Source organism: Megachile rotundata, chromosome 12 (genome assembly GCF_050947335.1).
Source record: "Megachile rotundata isolate GNS110a chromosome 12, iyMegRotu1, whole genome shotgun sequence".
Lineage (NCBI taxonomy): Eukaryota > Metazoa > Arthropoda > Insecta > Hymenoptera > Megachilidae > Megachile > Megachile rotundata.
In genome coordinates this window covers 4,776,468-4,797,314 of record NC_134994.1, presented here as the reverse complement: position 1 = coordinate 4,797,314, position 20,847 = coordinate 4,776,468, and the positions used below count along the sequence as shown (strand labels likewise).

Here is a 20,847-nt window from a genome sequence, read left to right as displayed (position 1 = left end):
GTTGATCGATTGTTTTAAGAGATTGATTGACGCCGAATTCGCTACGTGGTTTGTTCTGGCGAGAGAATGTATGGGACAAGTCTCGAATTTGTAGAAGGGTTAAGTGTCAGATGTGAACGTATTGATATTTTTTTAGAAAGTTCTTTATGCACGATTAGGTGAATTTATATGGCTGGACGAGCACAGTCTGTATTATATTTGTTTGTGTTGTTGAATTAGAGTGGATTAGACTTGCACCGACTGTTGCGGACTTGCGCAAACTTGCTGGTATCTTGTGTTTATTTATATTTGTATTCCATTGTTATATTTCATAGTTAATGGATATTATAAATTAATGAGTGTAATATCATTTTGATGAGACGATGTGTGGGGCAAATGTCGAATATGTGGGAGGGTTACGTTTCAGACGTGAACAAAAATATCGACATTCTTTTTATTCGGAATAAAAGTTTTTTATGCATGGATGAATTTATATGGCTTAAAATTGATCATTCCTCCCGAATAAACTCAAACTACAACATTGCAAGATATTTCTGAAAGAATTAATTACGACATTACAACACTAACAATATATAAGTACATACAAATTGAATTCATAAAATACAAACTGTTAAAATCACTAACAATTTATAAGTATGATTCACGGTAAATTTACGCGGATCTTGGCGAGGGATGATAAAATCAGGGACAGATTTGAACAGGTGACACGAGCCAATGCAATTTGAGGACGTGCCTACATCCTCAACGAACGTAATGTTCAATCTTATGCGACGACAAGACGTTTGAGACTGATGACGAAGGATTGTCAAGGAGAAGGTGAAACGTGAATAGAGGGTTGGAAATAGCATCTCAGGGGTTATCTCCGAATCCTAATGCGTAATGGCTGAAACGATCTTGGATTACTAATAAGCATCGATCTCGACATCAGAATTACCCAGGTTCCTCATTTTAACGTTTTCATTCACGTTATCTTATCTGGATTGTTGATCAAATTCCAGAAATGTAGTCTTCAATGATCTTTATGGTTCAGATCTCTAGTTGTAACATTTACAACGTTAATAATTTAATGGTGTAAGATGTTACGGTTACGAAAGTATGTTACACGTGTTTGTTTTAAGGCAGGTAAAATTTTTATATTAATGACGAAGTAGAATATTGAGATGTATCATAATTGATTTTGAATGACATAAAATGTGGCATTATTTAATGATAAATGCTTTAAAATGTCGTTTTTACATGCGGGTTGAAACTTAAGATTGTTAATAAAAATTTTATAGTTCTTTATTGAAATAAATAGCCTAGAAATTAAAAATTTAATATTGCTTATTAATAAGCATATAATTTTCTGCTGCTTACACTTTATGTTATAAAGCGATTTTTTATTCATGCTGTCAAGATTAATATATGTATGATATTTAGGTTATGTATGGTACTTCTAAGTTATGTATAAATACTTTGTATATGAAGCAAAAGTACAAGATATTATTATTAGTACATATTCAGGATATTTCAAGAAAGAAGTAGTTAACTTAAAAATGATAAATTATCTGTAACTGAAATTTGGAATTATAAAAACATAAGGATATGAAGGTTAGTAAACTTGAAAATTAAACAACGTTAAAGAATGTAAATTTTGAGACTTTTAAATTTAATACCTCTTGTATGTAGAAACTTAGAAATTTGAAAGTTTATAAAATTCTAAATTTCAATATTTCAAAATTCTTTAATTTCTTAATTTGTTTTTTTGAAAAATTTGAAAATTTGAGAGTAAAAATCTAAAAACAAATTTCCAACATTATGCTTTAAATAGGAATTTTTAACTGCTTTTAAACAGAATATGTGAATTTTTTTACTTATACCAAACTATATTAAACTTTCCATAGCCCACACCCAGTTAATTCTATCCAATCCACCATAACAATGTGAAAACATTAAACTACCAAAATAAATATTAAAATTAAGGATACAATTAAAATACTAATAAAAAAATGATTAAAAGCTATAAAGATTCAACTGTACAATGATGTTGATCCTGAAATTCGCAAGTTTATTTTGCTGCAAGCGATTCCTAAAGCACGTATGATGCATTCAAATGTGTCATTCATCAAAATGAAAGTCCGACACGGAGAATAAATACGTCGGCGGGTCATATTAAACGTACCTGTGGGTATATCGAGATAACGATGGGTCGATTCGTCTAACGAATGGTCGAACCTGCCATGGGGTGTTCAATGTCAACCTGTGAAAGAGTCATGGGGGTGGCAGGGTAAATAGAGAAGGTAAGAGAGGATACTCGTCGCCGCGAGCCATGCAATGCTGCGAAACAAATGGAATGATCGCGATGGGGGTGAAAATAAAGCGTTCCCGTCGTTCTCCGGTTATGGCTCAGTCACGAAACCAACGAAGGGACGGAAAGAGCACAGGGAATAAAAAAACCATCCTCTATCCGTGAACCGAATAGCGCACTGAGCACTTTTACACTGCGTTCCAACCGTTCATTGATCCTTTTCAACTGCACTCTTCTGCATTGCACTTTTGTAATACTTTGACTACGTATAGTGATATTACTAAAGGATTACTGGAATTTAGGGGTTGTTTTCTTCATTAATACTAGGTTTACGGATGTACTGTTATTTTTAAATTAAGAATGAAATGCTATAATAAATATATAAGGGATGAAACATAAGTAATTTTTAACATTGTTCTTGATTTTTGACCGTTTTTAACTTTTATATTACAATTTTGTAATATTTTAATTACAGAGGAATATTATATTATATTATATATTATTATATTATATATTATATTATATTATATTATATTATATAATATTATATTATATTATATTATATAATATTATATTATATTATATTATATATAATATAATATTATATTATATATAATATAATATTATATTATATATAATATAATATTATATTATATTATATTATATATAATATAATATTTAGAATAATTCATTACAGGAGTACTGGAATTTCTTTTCTTTATTAACACTGGGTTTACAGATGTCTGACACGCAGTTGCTTCTAAGTTAATTATGAAGTACAACGATAAATATATGTATACAGGATGAAATACAGTAATTTGTAAAAATTTTTTTGTAATTTATACAATACATTTTTTTAAGTAGGAACTCAGTACTTCGTTTTTATAATTTCTTGTAAATGTTATGGTATACACTTAACACTAGTTATGCGCTTAACAGAACTTAACACTATATGTGGTCAGACCACATATGCATATATGGATGTCTATAAATACTAATTCAAGAATTTACTTACAAATTAAAGAAATTGTCATTTTCGACACTTAAATAACCAGATGGGGGATTTTACTTTGCGAATTTGGAAAATTTGCAGATTCGAAAATTGCAATATATAAAAATATAAAAATTCACAAATTTAGTGATTTGAAAATTTCGTAATTTAGAAATTTAAGAATTTAAACTAAAATTACTATAAACACATCACTTGATTAGTTTCAATATGAAAACAAAAATATACTTTTCATTGCTGCTGAACCCTTCACTAAGAATAATACGTCACACAGTTATATCTTCTAATCTTCAAAAATTTCACCATAATACACATATACCACATATTAAGAAGTTTATGCTAATCAAACGGCCAAATCATGTAAAATTTTAAAGCAAAAAAAAAAAATAAAAATTAAAAATTGTAAAATAAGAATTATTGTAGCCTACATGTTAGTACATCTTAAATTCCTTATAATAAATTACGAAAAGTACTAACAAACTTTTGTTAAAATGTAAGTTAATCTTCATCGATATAAAAAATCATTATATAAGTATAATCACTTAGTTTGAAATGAAAAATGAAGTTAAAAAATAAAGGGACGAATGATCCTGAGGGAGGGTTAATTCTTTATCCTGATGAAAATCAATGCAGATGTTAAGGAAAATACTGTAGCAAATAGTGTAACTTATAATAGGAAACTTATGAAAGAGTCATTTAACCGATTTGGTAGTTTTAGCATTAAAATACGTTGTACACAACAATGTGTATCTTGTACAGCTTTCACAAAATGTTATAATTTGTTTTGTCAAGAACAAGCTAAACGTGTTAACCACACATCCAATAATCATAGTATCCGCATTCGTGTCAGTTATCCGCTCGTCTTCCAAACGGCTTCACGCGCAGTGGACAAAACGCGTCGACACTTGTTATTCCGGGCCGTTTCTTCGGTCATCACGGATGGAAATATCATCCAGGAAGAGGAAGAAGAGGAGGAACATCCAGGGTGGGGAAACAAGCTGGATGGGCCGTGTGTGCGTAGACAGGTGCGTGCAGGACCCTCAACAGGTGGTCACTCGTAACCGGTGAGGGTTGCGGCAGAGTCTGGTGGCTGGCCATCCGTCAAGAGCTTTGTGTGCCCTTGCACGAACCACCGTTGGTGGTCGGTGTGCCCATCGTCCTTGAAAAAAACCGGCCCTTTTTTCCTTTTCACCCTAGCCACCGATGAAACGACCTCCATCCACTCGCCGCGACGGTAAGCTACGCTCGAACCTCCTGGCTCGAACCTCTCGTTGAGTTTCCACGGTTCAAACAATGGCTTCATTAATTAAGATTGCTTTCTCCGAATAACGGTCTTTGCGTGTTCTTTTCTTTTTTCTTTCAATTTTTTTTTTGCCAATTTTCATTCAAAACGTTCCATTTTGGGTTAGTCTGAGATTTGGGTAATTGGAGCTTGATTTGGACTGTGTTGGAAATGCCTTGAAATTGGGAATTTGAATATTTAAGAATTTAGGAACTTAAGAGCTTGAAAGTTTGAGGCATTGAGAACTTGAGAAGTTTAAAATTTGAGAATATGAGAATACGAAAATTTGAAAATTTAGGTTACTAAAATGAAAAATTTGAAGATTTGAGAATTTGAGGACCTGAAAATTTGAAGAGTTTGAGAATTTGAGTGTTTGGATGCTTGAGAACTTGAGAATATGTGAAATTGAAAATATAAGAATTTGAGGATTTATGAATATAAAAATTTAAGAGTTGGAGAGTTTGATGAGAGAACTAATAAGAATATCCTCAAAATTCAAAAAGAAACATATTACAAAATAAAGGAAAACTGAATTTAGCAAATGTTTCTAACAACCAAATATTGTTAGTACTGGAGGGTTAATCGATCAGTAATATTGATCACGCAATTGATCCAGTTTGATCAGTAACATTGATTAAACACGTCTAAACGATGATCCTATTTCGACACACCAAAAGGGAAGTTCGAAATCGCGGGTCGACGGTGTTTTACCGAGCGTCACCGCAGAGGCCGTACATTTTGAAAAGCTGCTTCCTGGGCGTTCCAGCGAAGAAAATCGCAGCACCAACGGCGCCAGATTCAGAAGCTAGCTGAATAAGAACCGTCAGGGGGAGGGGAACAGGGCAGAGATCCGGATTTAAGGCGTCGTCCGTGAAAGCCCTCTGGAGGCGGCGGAGACTTGGTCGGGGGTAGTTTAAGAGAAAGAGAAAATGGCTGGGGATGGAAAAGCAGGCAGTAGAACGTCGACGACGACGAGTACAGGCGTGTTAGAGTGTAAGTGCTAAGATCTTGGAGTGCATTAACATGCCTCGGAGGCAGGCTGAGTACAACCCTTCTTACATCCAGATCTCGAAGAGAGACCACCGAGGCTCAGGGTGACGCTAGGGTACCGAGATGGGTGGTTGCGATGGAGATGTGGGGGTAGAAAGAAGAACGGATACCGTGAAGAATCTCGCTTAATTGTATTAAAAATGCTTTATCTCTGGTGGAACTTGCCCCTCGGAATTCACCTTCCTGAGATTTTTCCCGTTGACGAAGGCTGATTTAACGCCGGCAGACATTCAGCAAGTTCGCCCGAGTTTCCGTTTCTATTGTGCTCCGAGACTGGCGTAAAGTATCGCTAGTGAACTTGCAGGAACGTAGTTTGCTGTTAACGTTAAGATAAATTGGCGTTTGGAGACTTTGAGAATTTTCTTGGTTTTTATTCCAACTTGTAAATGTAATTTTATGCTGAAAATATTGCGGCGAAACGACAGCTATTCTTATTCCTTAGGTTTATTAACAGGGATAATATAGGCGTTACTATGTGTAATCCTAATCGATTTCATTATTAACATATATCACTTAAATTTAATAAAAGTGAAATTTCGCGTAAATAATTTTGCAGAAATTCCAAAGTAATATTAAGATGTTATAAAATCCAGAGCAAGCTGACAAGATGAGCAGGATATTTACGTTTCCAAAGATGAGCCGTTAATTTTGACTTCTTTACGTAGTGAAATTTTTGCATTACAACCGTCGGGAGGACACCGTGCATAATTATTTAAATTGCGTGCTTGAGGCTGCCCAAAATTGTGAGGAGGGAAGCAGGGATTCTTCGCGACAATGCCTGTACCATCACGTTCTTGCGGTGGTATACGCCTTACATTATTTAGAAGGAGACGAGGATGCCAGGTACCGGCGCATGCTAATCACTCGACCCAGATTGAATAATGAATTAGTATTCTTTTCCTTCTTCCTTGCCACCCTCCAGATTCAGTCGGTCCTCAACGGAGCCGCCGCTACGTGACAGGTTTTTTATTATCTGCCAGAAAGACTCTTTCTTCCTCACCGGTGGAGGCTGCTGAAGCTCGTTAGTCGGGTATACACGCGACATACCTAATTTCCTATTAGCGCGTTGATATTCAAATTGGAAACAGCTTAAGAATCGGGAAATCTTTTTCGAATTAAAGGTCTTTGAACTCGGTGATTAATTATCGTTCTCTTTGATTGACACGAATTAATAGAACGTTTCAAAGCTGAATGGTGAATTTCTGATTTTGTTTAAAATACGATTATATGAGAATATTGGTATATTCCGTATTGATTAAAAGTCTGGTATAATCCACTAGTATATAGTGGAGTACTGAACATTGTTTAGTACTGAACATTGTTTAGTCGCGTTTTTTTAAATATATTATTGTGAAAATTTAACAACGTTGTTCGTTAGAATGTTATAACGTGAAGGACTAAATATATTTGTGAAGTTTTGTTATTATAAAAATGTTGTTCTAACAGTCTTCTGGCGACCAATATGCACAGTAAAAATATTAATACATACAGCAATGTCCTCAATATTCTCAAAATATTTTAAACAAAATCTGATAAGTTATGCAGGTTGTATTTACGTTTTATTATAGTAATTATGTGCTTGGTATACAGTTTTATTTACGAACTTTCTTGCAATAATTATGTTCGTACGAAACTATGATATCGTTCACGGACACGCGATAACTATTAAGATGAGCTCATCGAATGGAAGAGAGGAACGTTAGCATAATATGTTTGAGTACACACCCTGTGCACGTGTCTATGTGTACACAAGCGTACACTATGGTACACCTCCTCGGCACTTTGTGTGCAAATTACGCCCAGGACGAGGACGAAGAGGAGAATCCTGGCTCGGGCTTCAAGAACGAAACAAGCCTCCTTGTACGAGAGTCGAATGAAAATTTAAAGTGAAAGAGTTCTCGTAGCAACCATGCTTCACCGCCAACAGAAAGCCTGATTAAGCCCTTTTTCGATGTTAATATTGATAACAAGTTCGTAAAACCTGCTGGAGATTGTTAAGGGCAAGAATGAGGAATACCAAATGAACCATCTTTGAACGTACCAGCAGTAATACGTTTTTATTTCTTATTAATGCAACGATATAATAATTATTATGAACTCTGTAAATATTTATGAGATTTAAAACCTAAAATGATAGGTTTAAGTGTTATTTACTGGTGAGTATAATTATGTTACTTAATTTTAAAATAAGAGGATTTGCAGTTTTAAATAACACAGGCTATCAGTTTAATTTTATTTTATAAATAACAGTGTTTATAGTCAAGTCTGAATATTATGAACTGTTCATAATTAGTATAGTTAATACAATTACTATTTATAATTAACAATACTCTTATATAATAAATACCAAAAAATATACCCACAGTCAATAGCTGTTCAAGTCCTAATTAGAACATAAATTATGTTCATGAACTATTTATAATAAAAATTATAATATTACATTATACATCGCATAAGACATTTGGAATAAAAATAAAACATTTCTATCAAGAAAATTTGATCACTTATATTTTTTAAATTTTCGCATTTCACGTAACTAAAAAATATATCAAATCAAATTTTCTTAAGAGACCTATCCCAATTTACATATTGTAATTAACCTACCTCAAAATTGAAATTATATTATTTAAAAGATTCCTATTTGCAATGACCTAGTTTCTGAACATTTTCAAGCGAGACTTATTGCGGCAACACCTTAACCGCTTGTTTACTCGACCGTCTAAAACAAGCTAATCCCTGGCGACGTTTGAAATATGAAAACCGTTGTCGAGTGAGATGTAAGAAGGGTTAAAAGAAAGTGTGAACGAAGGTTTAGCGTGGATGGTCTTGAAGTATCTCAAGGGGAGTCAGATAGGAGATTATGGCGCAACCTTCTACGAGGCCTTGAATTAAGTTGAAGCTCGCTGTCTTCCTCTTTGTCCTCCACGGTAATTTTAACGCCGATTCCAGAGAGTAACAGAGAAAGGATTCTTATTATTGCTCTTAAGGGATTAGGACCTCCAGTTTTGCGGCAAACTGTACCCTCGTCCTATAATAACAGATACCCACCCTTCCCCGGATGCCAGGATTGTGTTCATCGCTTCCTCTCGTTGCGTTTATATGTATTCGCGGGTGTACGCGATCTCAAATACTCGGAGCATGCACATGTTCAGAATTTCACCGAATTCCTCGGCAAACTGCCGATCATCGTTCAGACATTGACATAGGTGCTGCGGTAATTCTTATCACATGGGGAAATTTGGTAGGAGAAATTTTAGAGTTATGAATGACCAAATTATATTGAAACAAAAAGTTTGGTTTCATTTTTGGATAAAATATAAATAATATACAAAAAGTCACTTCACTTATATTTTGTTAACATTCCGTAATTAATAAAAATAAGACTAACATGATCCACAATGGTTTAAAAAATATTTACAATTATACTAATATACAATTATTAATTGTCTACTACTACATTATACTAATGTAGTGTCACACATGCAGTGGGTGAGAAAATTACTACACTGCAATAAAAAATTCCATAAACAGAAATAAACTGCAATAAAAAATTCACTAATGGAATACAGATGTTTTTATTGTAATGTTATAATGTAATATTTATACAATATAATATATTAATACTGGATATTATAAGACAAGATGTTAAGCAGCAGAACACGTGCACGAATATGTACTTCATTTCTCGCCACCCAGTCTCGTTAATGAGGGAGCAGAGCTGAAACGCGGTTAGAAACGTTCTGTCCCTATTTCTCCAGACTCCCGTTGCCGTTTGGCTGGAAAACAAGACATTTATAAACACCAACCGCGAGATTAGATTTGTTAAGATAATGGGCTGCCCGGTTTAGCGAGGCGTCTTCGCTGCGCACATGACTATCAGGCTGAAGAGGCTGCAACCACCTTCTCCTTAATCCTAAATATGACCTTGGTAGGCAGTTAGGCTGTTCGTATATCCTTACGCGAGCACTATGTATCCTCAAGATCCTTCTTTATGAATTCGTTGGGGTAACCCACCTCGTTATCGTTGTGACTAGTTTGCGGTCTTATGTGTAGACACATACATACGTGTATATCTTCGTTTTCTGCAAAACATGCAAATTTTTTTAAAAAATTATAAATATAATGGTATGGTACATTCAAATTCTTTACGACTTATGGGAGAGTTAGGTAAAAACTTAACAAGTAAGAATAAAATTTTGTTCTACTCATATAAGACTTATATGTATTCATATGGACTCACATGTAAGTCCTCTCTGTAATTTGTTATCAAAGATCGAGTAATTGTTAGATTAGAAGTGGTTGAAAAATTTTGTTCTATTAAATTCTAAAATTATATTATACTTGCAACTGAGTTTTAAAATTGTAATTATATGTTACATTTTTTATTAATATCATACGATTGTAATTATAGAAAATTGCAATCCTCTAATTACAGATTATAATTACAACAGAACTATATTATATTTGTAATTGTGTTTCCAAATCATAATTATGTTACATCTAAGAATTTTATTGCACAGTTATAATTGTACCGCATAAAAGATAATATAACATATAATCTTAAAACAATAAAATATTTGAAACTGAATGTACATATCAAAATATAAAAAAGAATATAATAAAAATTCCACAGTTAAAAGATGCGAAATAAAGCTTCGGTAATAGACATCATAACGAGTATGTCTTTTCAACGTGGATTTCAACAACGCACGAACGATCAGGATTTATCTTTACGACAACGTTGCCAGCCATATTCAGTGACGCGTTATTTCGGCATCGGTGAAAAAAACATAATAAAATTTAACGGTCCGTCAGACAGTGGCATCTCCCGTTCCTGGAAGGCCAATAAATATCGGGAACAGAGCGGCTACAAATCTCAAGATAAACACGAGCTCGTATTTTTCTACACCCCTTGGCTTTTCTCGTTCTCGCTCTTTTTGGTCGCGGGGGCGGGGGAAAAAGGGCTTGCCCTTTTTACATTCCTCGTATGAATTATTAGGTGACCGGACCTAAGGGGTGGACACCGCGGTATTTAATTTTCACTCCCCATTAAAACGGCGAGAATTTTTCCCTAATCGTATCCCTGACGATGAAAGTGCGGTTTGCAGTTTGTCACTGACCCTTCATTTTGTTGTCGATGTATTACTCGGTACACGGTACGCGCCATTATAGTTTCAGTTCAGCAGATACTTTATCTACTATGATTTAATAGTGATGGTGTAATTTTTATGTGTGCTTTTGAAGCGTGATTGAGATTGTGTATTGAAATTTAATTAATTATTATTAGTAACACGTACTGAATTTTTTGTGACGCATGTATTACATTTTTTGTAAGTTTAGGAGAAGCAGCATTTGTTGCTGCGATACAGTTGTTAAGGAATTTATATTAATAGGGATTTTTATTGGGTAGGCTATTATAGCAAAATCTCAATTTCCCTAGTTATACAATTCTAAAAATCACAAATTTTCTATTTTTCTCATTCTTAAACTTGTAAATTGTCAATGTCTCAAATTCCCAAATTCTCAAATTCTCAAATTCTCAAATTCTCAAATTCTCAAATCTTCAAATTCCCAAAATTTTCAAATTTTCAAATGTTAAAATCTTGAAATCCTGAAATTTCCAAACACCCTTATTCCCAAATTCTCAAATCCTCAAATCCCCAAATTCTCAAATTCCCAAATTCCCAAATCCGCAAATTCCCATATTCTCAATTTTTCAAATTTTTCAATCCCAAGTTACCAAATGTCCCAAATCTCTACATCCATAACCGCCTAAGTCCCTAAACACGCAAAACCCTAAATTCCAGAATTCCTGAAATTTTCAAATTTGCAATTTCCCAACTTTCCAAATTCCAATATCCTCACCCTCCTAAATTTCAAAATTCCTAAAGTTCCTAAATTTCGAAATCTTCTATTCTGCTAACCTTCAAACTCTAAACTTGTAAATAAATAAGTAAAATAAATGAAATTCATAAATGTTTACTCAGGATATTTAATTTGTCTGCAAACTAAGAGATTCCACGCAATATCTAAGAATGTAGGTTTATAATTAAAAGCATGGGAAGCCCAATTTTTTGTCGATCATTTAATAAGAACATTTCTCCGAATATAATTTATCGTAATTAACTGTGGTAGGAAATTTTCTGTACGACAGCACAGGTAGATTGGTATAGGTGATGCCAATTAAGGGAGACGACGGTGGTGAGCATTGAACTAGAACTAAGGGTTGGCGGATGCCGATGATGTATGTGGTGGAAAATACTGGAGGCAATCTGTCACGCCATCGACGTCTCGTAGGCGCCATCTCTTCTGCTTTCTCTTGCTTCCTTTCCTTCACTACTTTCTAATACGTACGCCTCGAAAACTCGTAGAATCTATTATAAACCTAGTACGACAGGAGATCGTTCTTTAACGCTAAAACTATCAAAGCCAGCAAATAATCGGTTCACAAGTTTCATAAAAGTTGCAAAACTAAGGTGTTTTTCTCAAAATCTGTGTTAATTTTTGTTGAAATAAAGAATTAATGTGTATTTTAATTCATATTTTACCGTTTGATTATTTATTTTGCAAGTTTTTAATTAATTTAAAATTAAGTGTAATTTCCTTTCAAATTTATTTAAAGAAAAATTGTATGATATTGTAAATCAGAATCATTATTAAAGAATCATTGAGAAAAATCATTAATAAAACAAAATTTATATTTTCGTGTAATGAAAAATTGAAACTGAAAGAAAACAGACATATGAACAATTTCAATAAAAATAAAATATGTAGTTCCTTTATGCCTGAGGAAGTATAAGTAGACTTAACCATTATTTAAAATAACGTTTTAAACCAAGTTTGAAATAAGCTAAAAATATTTATGAACAAACAATAAATTATTTATTTCTCTAAATCTTTATCTTGAATAAAAACTTATCCGAACAATTGAAACCACAAATAATGGTGGATTCGAGTAAATATTTAAATATACCTAATGAAATAAAATTTTATTTGAAATACAAATACTCTTCGATTCTAAAAAAAATCACTACCTTTAATTTTCATATAGTTAAAAATTTACATATAATATTAAACCTTATATATTAAGTTTCATTTGAAAAATAATTTTTAAAAAATTCTAACTTCGTTCAAAATTTCTAGTAGAGAAATCTTCGAAATATTCCTGAACTCTAAACTGAAGAATCAAACCACAATAGTGTTCCATAACAAAATTCTTTCATTAACAACGAAATGAAATCTTTAAACGCGCTGCAAGATACTTAATCAAACGTTAAAGAAGCGAAGAACCGTAATGAAAACATGGCGAAAAGCGTAGGACAAACTGCCCCATAAAAATGGTAGATGCAAAGGACAGTCCGGCAGTAAACAGAATCTGGTCTCTTTACCCTCACAAAAGGTAGAAACGCTGTTTAGTCCTGTCCTTCTTTGGTAACCGGAAGTCGAGGCGGTTCCTCCTGCTCCCGTTTCTCTTTCACTTCTTCCCTCTCACACGCGCCCTTTCCGGGTATACGGCTGATTAAACGCGCAACTACGTAACGTAACGCAAATATACTGGCTGGCATCCCACCCCCTGTTACCACCCCGTGTTTCCATCGTTCTCGTCGACCATCCCTTGAACCGCCGCTGAAGAGAGGATGGACTCGTTTCGCTCTCGATTCCACCTTTCGGCTCTCTTTGAATTCCAACCCCGGTCACTTGACGGAAATATTTATCGAGGGTCTTTTGCCCCCCTCCTCGTTGCCCTACTCCTTCGGGCTAGACAGGACGACGACAGGGAGAAGCAGCCGATCTCGTCCTGTTACCTTTCAACGACAAGCCTCTATCGGTACAGTCACGAGCAAATCTGTCTACTCTAGAGAAAATTTGGGAATGTGAATTTTGGTTCGCTGGTTTTTAGGGATTTTTGGAAATTTGAATTTTTGGAGGTGGGTTGAGAATTGGGGGGCATTGGAGTTAGGGGTCTTTGGAACTTGGAAATTTGAGGATTTGGGGATCTACAGGTGTGGGACACTAGAGATTCGGCTATATGAGGACGTGCGAATTTATGGATTTAGGAACTCGAATGATGTTAAATTCGAAGATATAGGTAATTAAAGATTTTGGAACTTGACAGTATAAGTACTTGGAGACTTGGGACTTGGGAATCTTGAGATAGTGGGGTCTGGCGATTTTAGGGTTAATTATTTGGGCACAAAGAAAGTTATGCATCTAGAAATTTTGAAATCACGACGTTAGGGTGTCTAGATATTTGGCAATCAAGGAAGAAGGAAATCTATATTGGGGAATCGGGAAATGAGGAAATCTAAGGATTTTGGAAATCGGGAGATGAGGAAATCTAGGGATTTGAGAGTTTAGAAATTTAAGAACATATGTATTTGAGAACTTGAGTGTTGGGGATCTTCGAATATAAGAATGATGGGATATGTAGACGAAATTTAGGAATTTAGAGATGTAATTATATGAGAATTTAAAAATTTGGGAATATATGTATTTTAGAAATTGAGATTTGATATAGTGATATTAAAATAAAATTTAGAGGAACAGGCATTTATAAATTTAGATATTTGGGGATTTTATAGCATAGGAATGTAGAACAGTAACGTCTAGAAAAGGAACATAGGAATTTGTGGATCTAGGTACGCGTTAAGATCTAGGGATATAGGGATCAGCGGATTTGGTTATCAGGAAATATGAGAACATAGAAATTCGTAGATCTAGGGATTTATGATTGGTTTTAGATTTAGACATCTATAAATTCGAGAACTTAAGAATTTGAGTGCCTAGGGATATAATCCAGCAATTAGGAAATTAGGAGGATTAAGAATTTAGGAATTTATGGATATCTAGGAAATTGAGGACTTCGAAACCTAAAATATTAAAAAAAAAATGTCAAAATTTCGAAAATTTAAAGAATAAGGAGTTTGAAAATTTGAGGGTTTTGAGGGAAATTTTCCAGAGAATTTGAGAGTACAAAGATTTTGAAATTTCAAATTTGAAAATTTAAGAACGTAGAAATTTGGCAATTTAAAGTTTGGAAAATGTAGAAAACTCGGAAATTGAAAAATTTATAAATTTGGAAATTTGTAAGATTTTGGGAATTTGAGGGTTTAAAGATTACAAAATTTTGTTATTCGAAACCCTGCAAAATCAAAAACTTGAGTACTTGAGAACTTGATAACCAGAAAATTTGAAAACACCAAAACCTTGAAACCTTGTAAACTTGAAGAGTTGAAACCTTGGAAAACTAGAGAACTCGAAAACTTGAAAACTTGAAAACTTGGAAATTTGGAAACTTGGAAACTTGGAAACTTGAAAACTTGAAAATTTCAAAACTTGAAAATTTCAAAACCTGAAAACTTAAAAACATTAAAATTTGAAAAATTGAAAACCTCAAAACCTATGAAACTTTTAAAATTTAAAACTCGAAAACTTGAAAACTTTTAAATTTCGAAACTATGAACTCTTTAAAATTGAAAGCTCGAAAACTCGAAAACTCGAAAATTCGAATACTCATAAACTTCAAAACTCAAAAACTCGTAAATCTTAAAACTTGATTTAACGTTTGTCTAAAATTCAAAATTGCCAATTATTCATACACGTTCTTACCGAGAAGAAACCTACATTGCACCCGAGTGTACATGTCCTTCCTTTTGCTGGCCCCTGCACCCCTCCGCCACGGTCCCTCTCTCGATGTCGAGTTCTTTGATCCATTTCACGGAGTTTGTTCGGCTCGGATTATTTGCTCTCTTAATTACATTTCGATCCTATCTAGACCTCTTCCTCCTGCACCCTTCGGCGATGCTTGTTGCTGGAAATTTCAACGGCTGAATGGATGATCGACAGCCCTGACCGACTGTTATATATCGAGGGAGAGTCGCGAGCACCTGCGATGTGTCGTTTTGTGATGAGGGATTACGTGAAATGGAGATTATAATGTTGCTGTGGAACTTTTGATTGAGAATGTTCTTGGTAATCATACATCTGGAGGAATGGAAGTTTTAATTCGATTAAATGTCATGCACGATGTGCGTAAGTAGTTTATTTGCCAAAATGTATTCTTTGGTACATGAACCACTGTGTTGTAATAATTGTATATAATTCTGTATCAGTGTATAATTGTATCATAATAGTAGGAATAATAATTGTGTTATAATAATAGAAGGAGATAGAATAAAGAATTTCAAAATGAGATTAAACATTTAATTGTATTACCCTATAACCACTAATATGTATAAAAGGAAAGTATGATATGTGATATGTCATATTATTGTTTTACTATAATGATATTGTAATGAATGTGTTATTATATTAAGGGGGGAAATACCTTTAGAATCTTAAAAAATTGAAAAATTTTGTTTTTCCATAAAATGTTAGTGCAACATCTTAAAAATATTGTCTCAAAATTTTAAAGTGAAATACGAAGCCCTTTTGAAGTTATGGCCGATTAGCGCCGCGGGTATACACGCGTTCAGTGCGGAGGACCGAAACTTTAAACGCGTTTTTCTCAAAACTACATTTTTACAATTGGTGTGGCTGATAACTCAAAAACTAGTTTATCAATCGCGCTCAAATTTTTTGCACATATCCATGACAATAGTATCTAACATATGAACCTAAATGTATGAAATAAATTGAACATTAAAGTCCTTTTTATTGCAAAATAGTGCAAAAATTTTCAATAAAATTCAAAGTTTTTCTTTAAAAACGCGCCATTTCTTTAATTTTACACATTTTGCACATTTCTGAGGTTCTTCTACTAACTGTGAATGTTAGTTTTCGAAACATTTTCTGCAAACTTGCTTCAGACCAATATATCTAAGGCTAGAACCCACACCGATTCACGAGACGCGCCAAACACTTCCAGGAAGGACTGTTATAATTCCGCCATTTTTAAATGTATTTAAAAACAAAAAATGTTGTGTAATAGGCAATAGTTATAATAAATTATACCTGAAATTTCAAAAACGCAAAACAAAGATATCCTATACAAAAAAATTCACAAAAATCAGCTTATTTTCATCGGTCTAAAGGTATTTCCCCCCTTAATTTAGAAATTCGAGCATTTAGATACATACAAATATTATTTACTAAAACTAAAAAACTGTTAAATGTCTATGTTCCTCTATTTATCTATTTTCAACATTTTAGGTTTCCCCAAATTATTACTATTATAAACTTTTCAAGCTTTTTCAATTTTATTATATTACTGAATAAACATGAGTCCTGAAATATAATTACATATTACATAATTATGAACAATAAATATAATTATAAACTATAGGTACTACAATTATATAAACAAAGATTTTACAATACAGAGGCAACGATATTTATTGCCAAAATTATAAAAAAAATCAATTAATTAACCGTAATTACAGCTCCCACAATTCATTTATCAATAAAATAAACGAATATCGAACATTTTATTGACAATGGTAGACAATTTTACACACCCAAGTCTTTAATTAAAGGAAAAAAATACAATGTAAACCGAAAACTAGTTGGAGTTATGGGACTCCCTGTGGCTCACCAGCCACAGGGGTTGTTCGCCCCCGCGGCCATAGAGGGTGGAACAAAGGAAGTTATCGTCGCGGAATTTTTATAGCGAGGAGAGAAAGAAATGTAAATCAGGTTTTCGTTCGTCTTTGCGTTAAGATGAAGAGAACTCGAGGGAAGGAACTCGAGACTGTCGTCGGCTTACCGCGGATCGGAAGTGTTGTCGTATAAAACTGAATTAACTGTGCTTCTGCTTTTTCTCTTGCACGCATACTTCTGTCTTATTTATCTTATTTATTCCATTCCTTCCGTTCTTATATGCGTTGTATTTTACATTTATTTCTGCGTTTTAGGAGGTAAATACCTTTTCTGCCCTTTGAAAGTATTTTTATAGTGCTTTCCAGAAATTTTAGCTTTTGTGTAATTTATAGAGTAGTAGGCGTATTTTATGGTGTTAGTTGTTATTGATGACGAAAATTTTTATTGTTAGAACTATTAAATCATACATCAATAAATAATTCGAAGAAGGTGGAAAGATTCTGTTTGAATTTATATTTTGGAACCAATTATAATTATTATAGTCAAAGATCACCGAAGAAAAAATGACAGTGTTTTAATCTTCTTTAGGCATTTTAATACTTTAATATACAAGATACCACATATCATATACTGTATATCATATTACAGGTACCAATGCAGCATGTAAAAATACATGACGTAGTAATATACCAATATATTACTATACTAATACACCATTATACTACATGTCTATCACTTAACATATACCAATGTATCATGTACCAGTACTTCATGTATCAATATACAAATACATCATATTTCAATATACTAACACACTAATATACCACTATTCTACATACATGTAGGATCGGAAATAATCGAGGTTGACGGATTACTAGTTTTTTTTTTGGAATAATAATAACAGAATAATAATTTTAATAATTTAACAAGAGTATAATAATCAACGAAATATAAAAATCAAATACGGACACTGATACAACTTTTCGGACGACTTCCTACTTTCAACGTTACAACGAGACTGCTTCGCGACGCCACATCGTTTTCCTCATTCGCCCTGGGTTCCCGCGTAAAAGGAAACAAATGCTAGCTAATTCTTCGTTCCCTCGCTAATTTTCGCGGCAACTCATAATAGCGCCGAACTATCTTGGCGCCAATCGTCCACGTTTCCCGCTCGCCCGATCGCGCCCTATCGTATTCGATGAACCCCGAATAAACCGATCCCACATACATATCTATCACTTAACATATACAAATGTATTATGTGCCAGTACTCCATGTAGTAATATGCCAAGATACCATATATCTACATACTAACATACTAATATACTAATATATCAATATACTAACATACCAATATATCACATATCACTTACCATCAATTCATGTCACGTTAAGCACCTGGCAAATAAATCGCAATGCAAACCATAAAAGATTCGCATCATTACAAGGTCCTCCATTTTGCATAATCACCAGTGAACACAGTTCAACATTTTGACGTCGATTTTCAGACACCCTCGAAAGCGTCGCAGAAGACAGAATCGAGCCCGTTATAATCCGTCAGAATCCGCAACTTTATACGCTGCTGATAATCGCTTGGAAAGGCTGTAACGGTTACTCGCGGTAGTAGTCGGGATTTATGAAATGGCAATAAAATTTATATGACTCGGTGGCTCGTTAGGGGTGCGGTTCGCTCGTTCAGATTGATGTCGGTGCGAGTCTGGTCCACTTGCCCGGGGCTGCGTTTGTTTCTCTCTACGATTGTCGTAGAACGCTCCACCGTCATTATTAATCCCTTGAAAATCGCGGGAGAGCTTCAGTCATCGTTCACAGAAGAAAAATATGGCTGTAATATTTCTTTGAACTGGCCGGGAGGCGGTAGGGTGGTTGCTCGCTCAATTTCAACTGAATTTATCAGCTCACACCGATGCGATTGTATTAGCTCTACCAATGAGTAATTTACTACGTTTTTAACCATCATAAAACTGATAATTCTGACAGTCGTACGTATGACACATGTGCGAACATTTAAATCCACCGCCGTTATAAATAGCTGTAACGTTAAAAATGTATACCACTTTGTTGTAAGTTATGTATCATACGTTATAATATACGTTAACAAAGTATGCATTGTGCTGTAGAATATATACATTGTGCATTACATATTAAATGTTAAATATTTACATTACTTTTCATAAATATACAAATTATACGATAAAAATATATTCACTCTACGTTATTGAAAGTTCACATATGTTTGTCACGGTGGCCATATGTGACAGGCAAGTTCAGTTAAATTAATCATTATAAGAAAAATAAACGAAAGGAGAATTTGAAGGCTTTTAATATTAAAATAATGATGTTTACATTCATTAATTTCCTCAGCAAACAAATAAAGCAATATTTTACACAAACATCAACGATAATAATCTAATAAAATTTCTATTTCGTTTCAATTGATACTTTATCTCAAACGTGAACTCTACCCTCGGATATAAATTCTGGGATCCTATTCCACGAAACGGGGTTTAACTAAAAGAATTATTTCCTTCGCGTTTCGTTTCGAGTAGTGAGGCAAAGATAAAAGAAAAAGGGTGGTTTCGATGAGTCACTTATACAGTAAATCACGCGTATGCTCTGTCGAGCATGATGCCTCGAGGACATATCTACTCTACCTGTTGCTCAATTCCCCATCGACGACAGCAAGAATCGTGCAAAGAATTTAAAAGGTGCACACAGAAATGTTCTCTCTGTATTTTTTCAATTTGATCGTTTGCGTAATCCGTTAAAGTGGATGACGTTGAGACCTCTCGTCAGTGATTACTGTAATCCAAAGAGGATTAGCACACTTTGCTTTTATTGTAATCGCTTAATTTCAAAAACACACAATGTATTGAGTATCAAATGTTTGTTAAATACTACATTGTATATAATTTATTTCAACCATTTGTTATTTAAATCGTTTAAATTGTTTATTAAAATATTGTGTGGTATATTTTAATATTATTTTAACTCTTATCGTGATATAACTCTATTGATACTTTTTTAATCCCTTATTAATATTTTCTTTTAATTTATTGTGGTAATGTTTTCTTCTAATTCGTTGTATTAATATTTTCTTTCTATCCAGTATATTATTATTTTCGCTTAATCCTAAGTTAATAATCTTAAGTTAATAAATTTAATAAGTTAATATTATCTTTTAATCCATAACGAGTATATCTAACAAAATTTGAATCATTTCACTATCAAAATAGTAATTTGTTTCGTAGTTAAATTAAGCTGTTAAGTCATTTAAAATATTTGTAGACTATGTTAAAAATAATCTTGCTTGAGTGAAGATTGTCAATTAGGTTCAAATTATAGATTTAATATTTAAGTAATATTAATGAATAATTACAATGAAATAATTCGGTCGTTCTTAATTTAGTATTTCTATATTATTGCAGGTGGATGATCGTGTTAGGTCTCCAGGAACATCACGATGTCTAACCACCAGCATGTCGCTTTCAATTTCACCTTCGAGCCCTGAGGAACCTGTCACGCTGTAAGTACAACTTCATTTAAACATTATAGATATACTAGTAGAGAATATGCAATTCCATTATAATTTCCATATATAATTCCCCTCCACAAAAATTCAATTTTTGAAAAGTATTGAATTTTCGACGACTAAATCTTGGA

At 33.5% G+C, this 20,847-nt stretch overlaps 1 protein-coding gene across 2 annotated transcripts in view; it reads left to right on the top strand.

Annotated features, from left to right (window-relative positions):
* The window catches only part of LOC105662425 (uncharacterized), a 503,073-nt gene that overhangs the window by 411,955 nt on the left and 70,271 nt on the right, over positions 1-20,847 (top strand). For both annotated transcript variants that reach the window (XM_076537797.1, XM_076537798.1), the window contains exon 5: positions 20,613-20,710. In XM_076537797.1, coding sequence (XP_076393912.1) covers positions 20,613-20,710 — 98 coding nt within the window. The remainder of the gene's footprint in view (positions 1-20,612; positions 20,711-20,847) is intronic.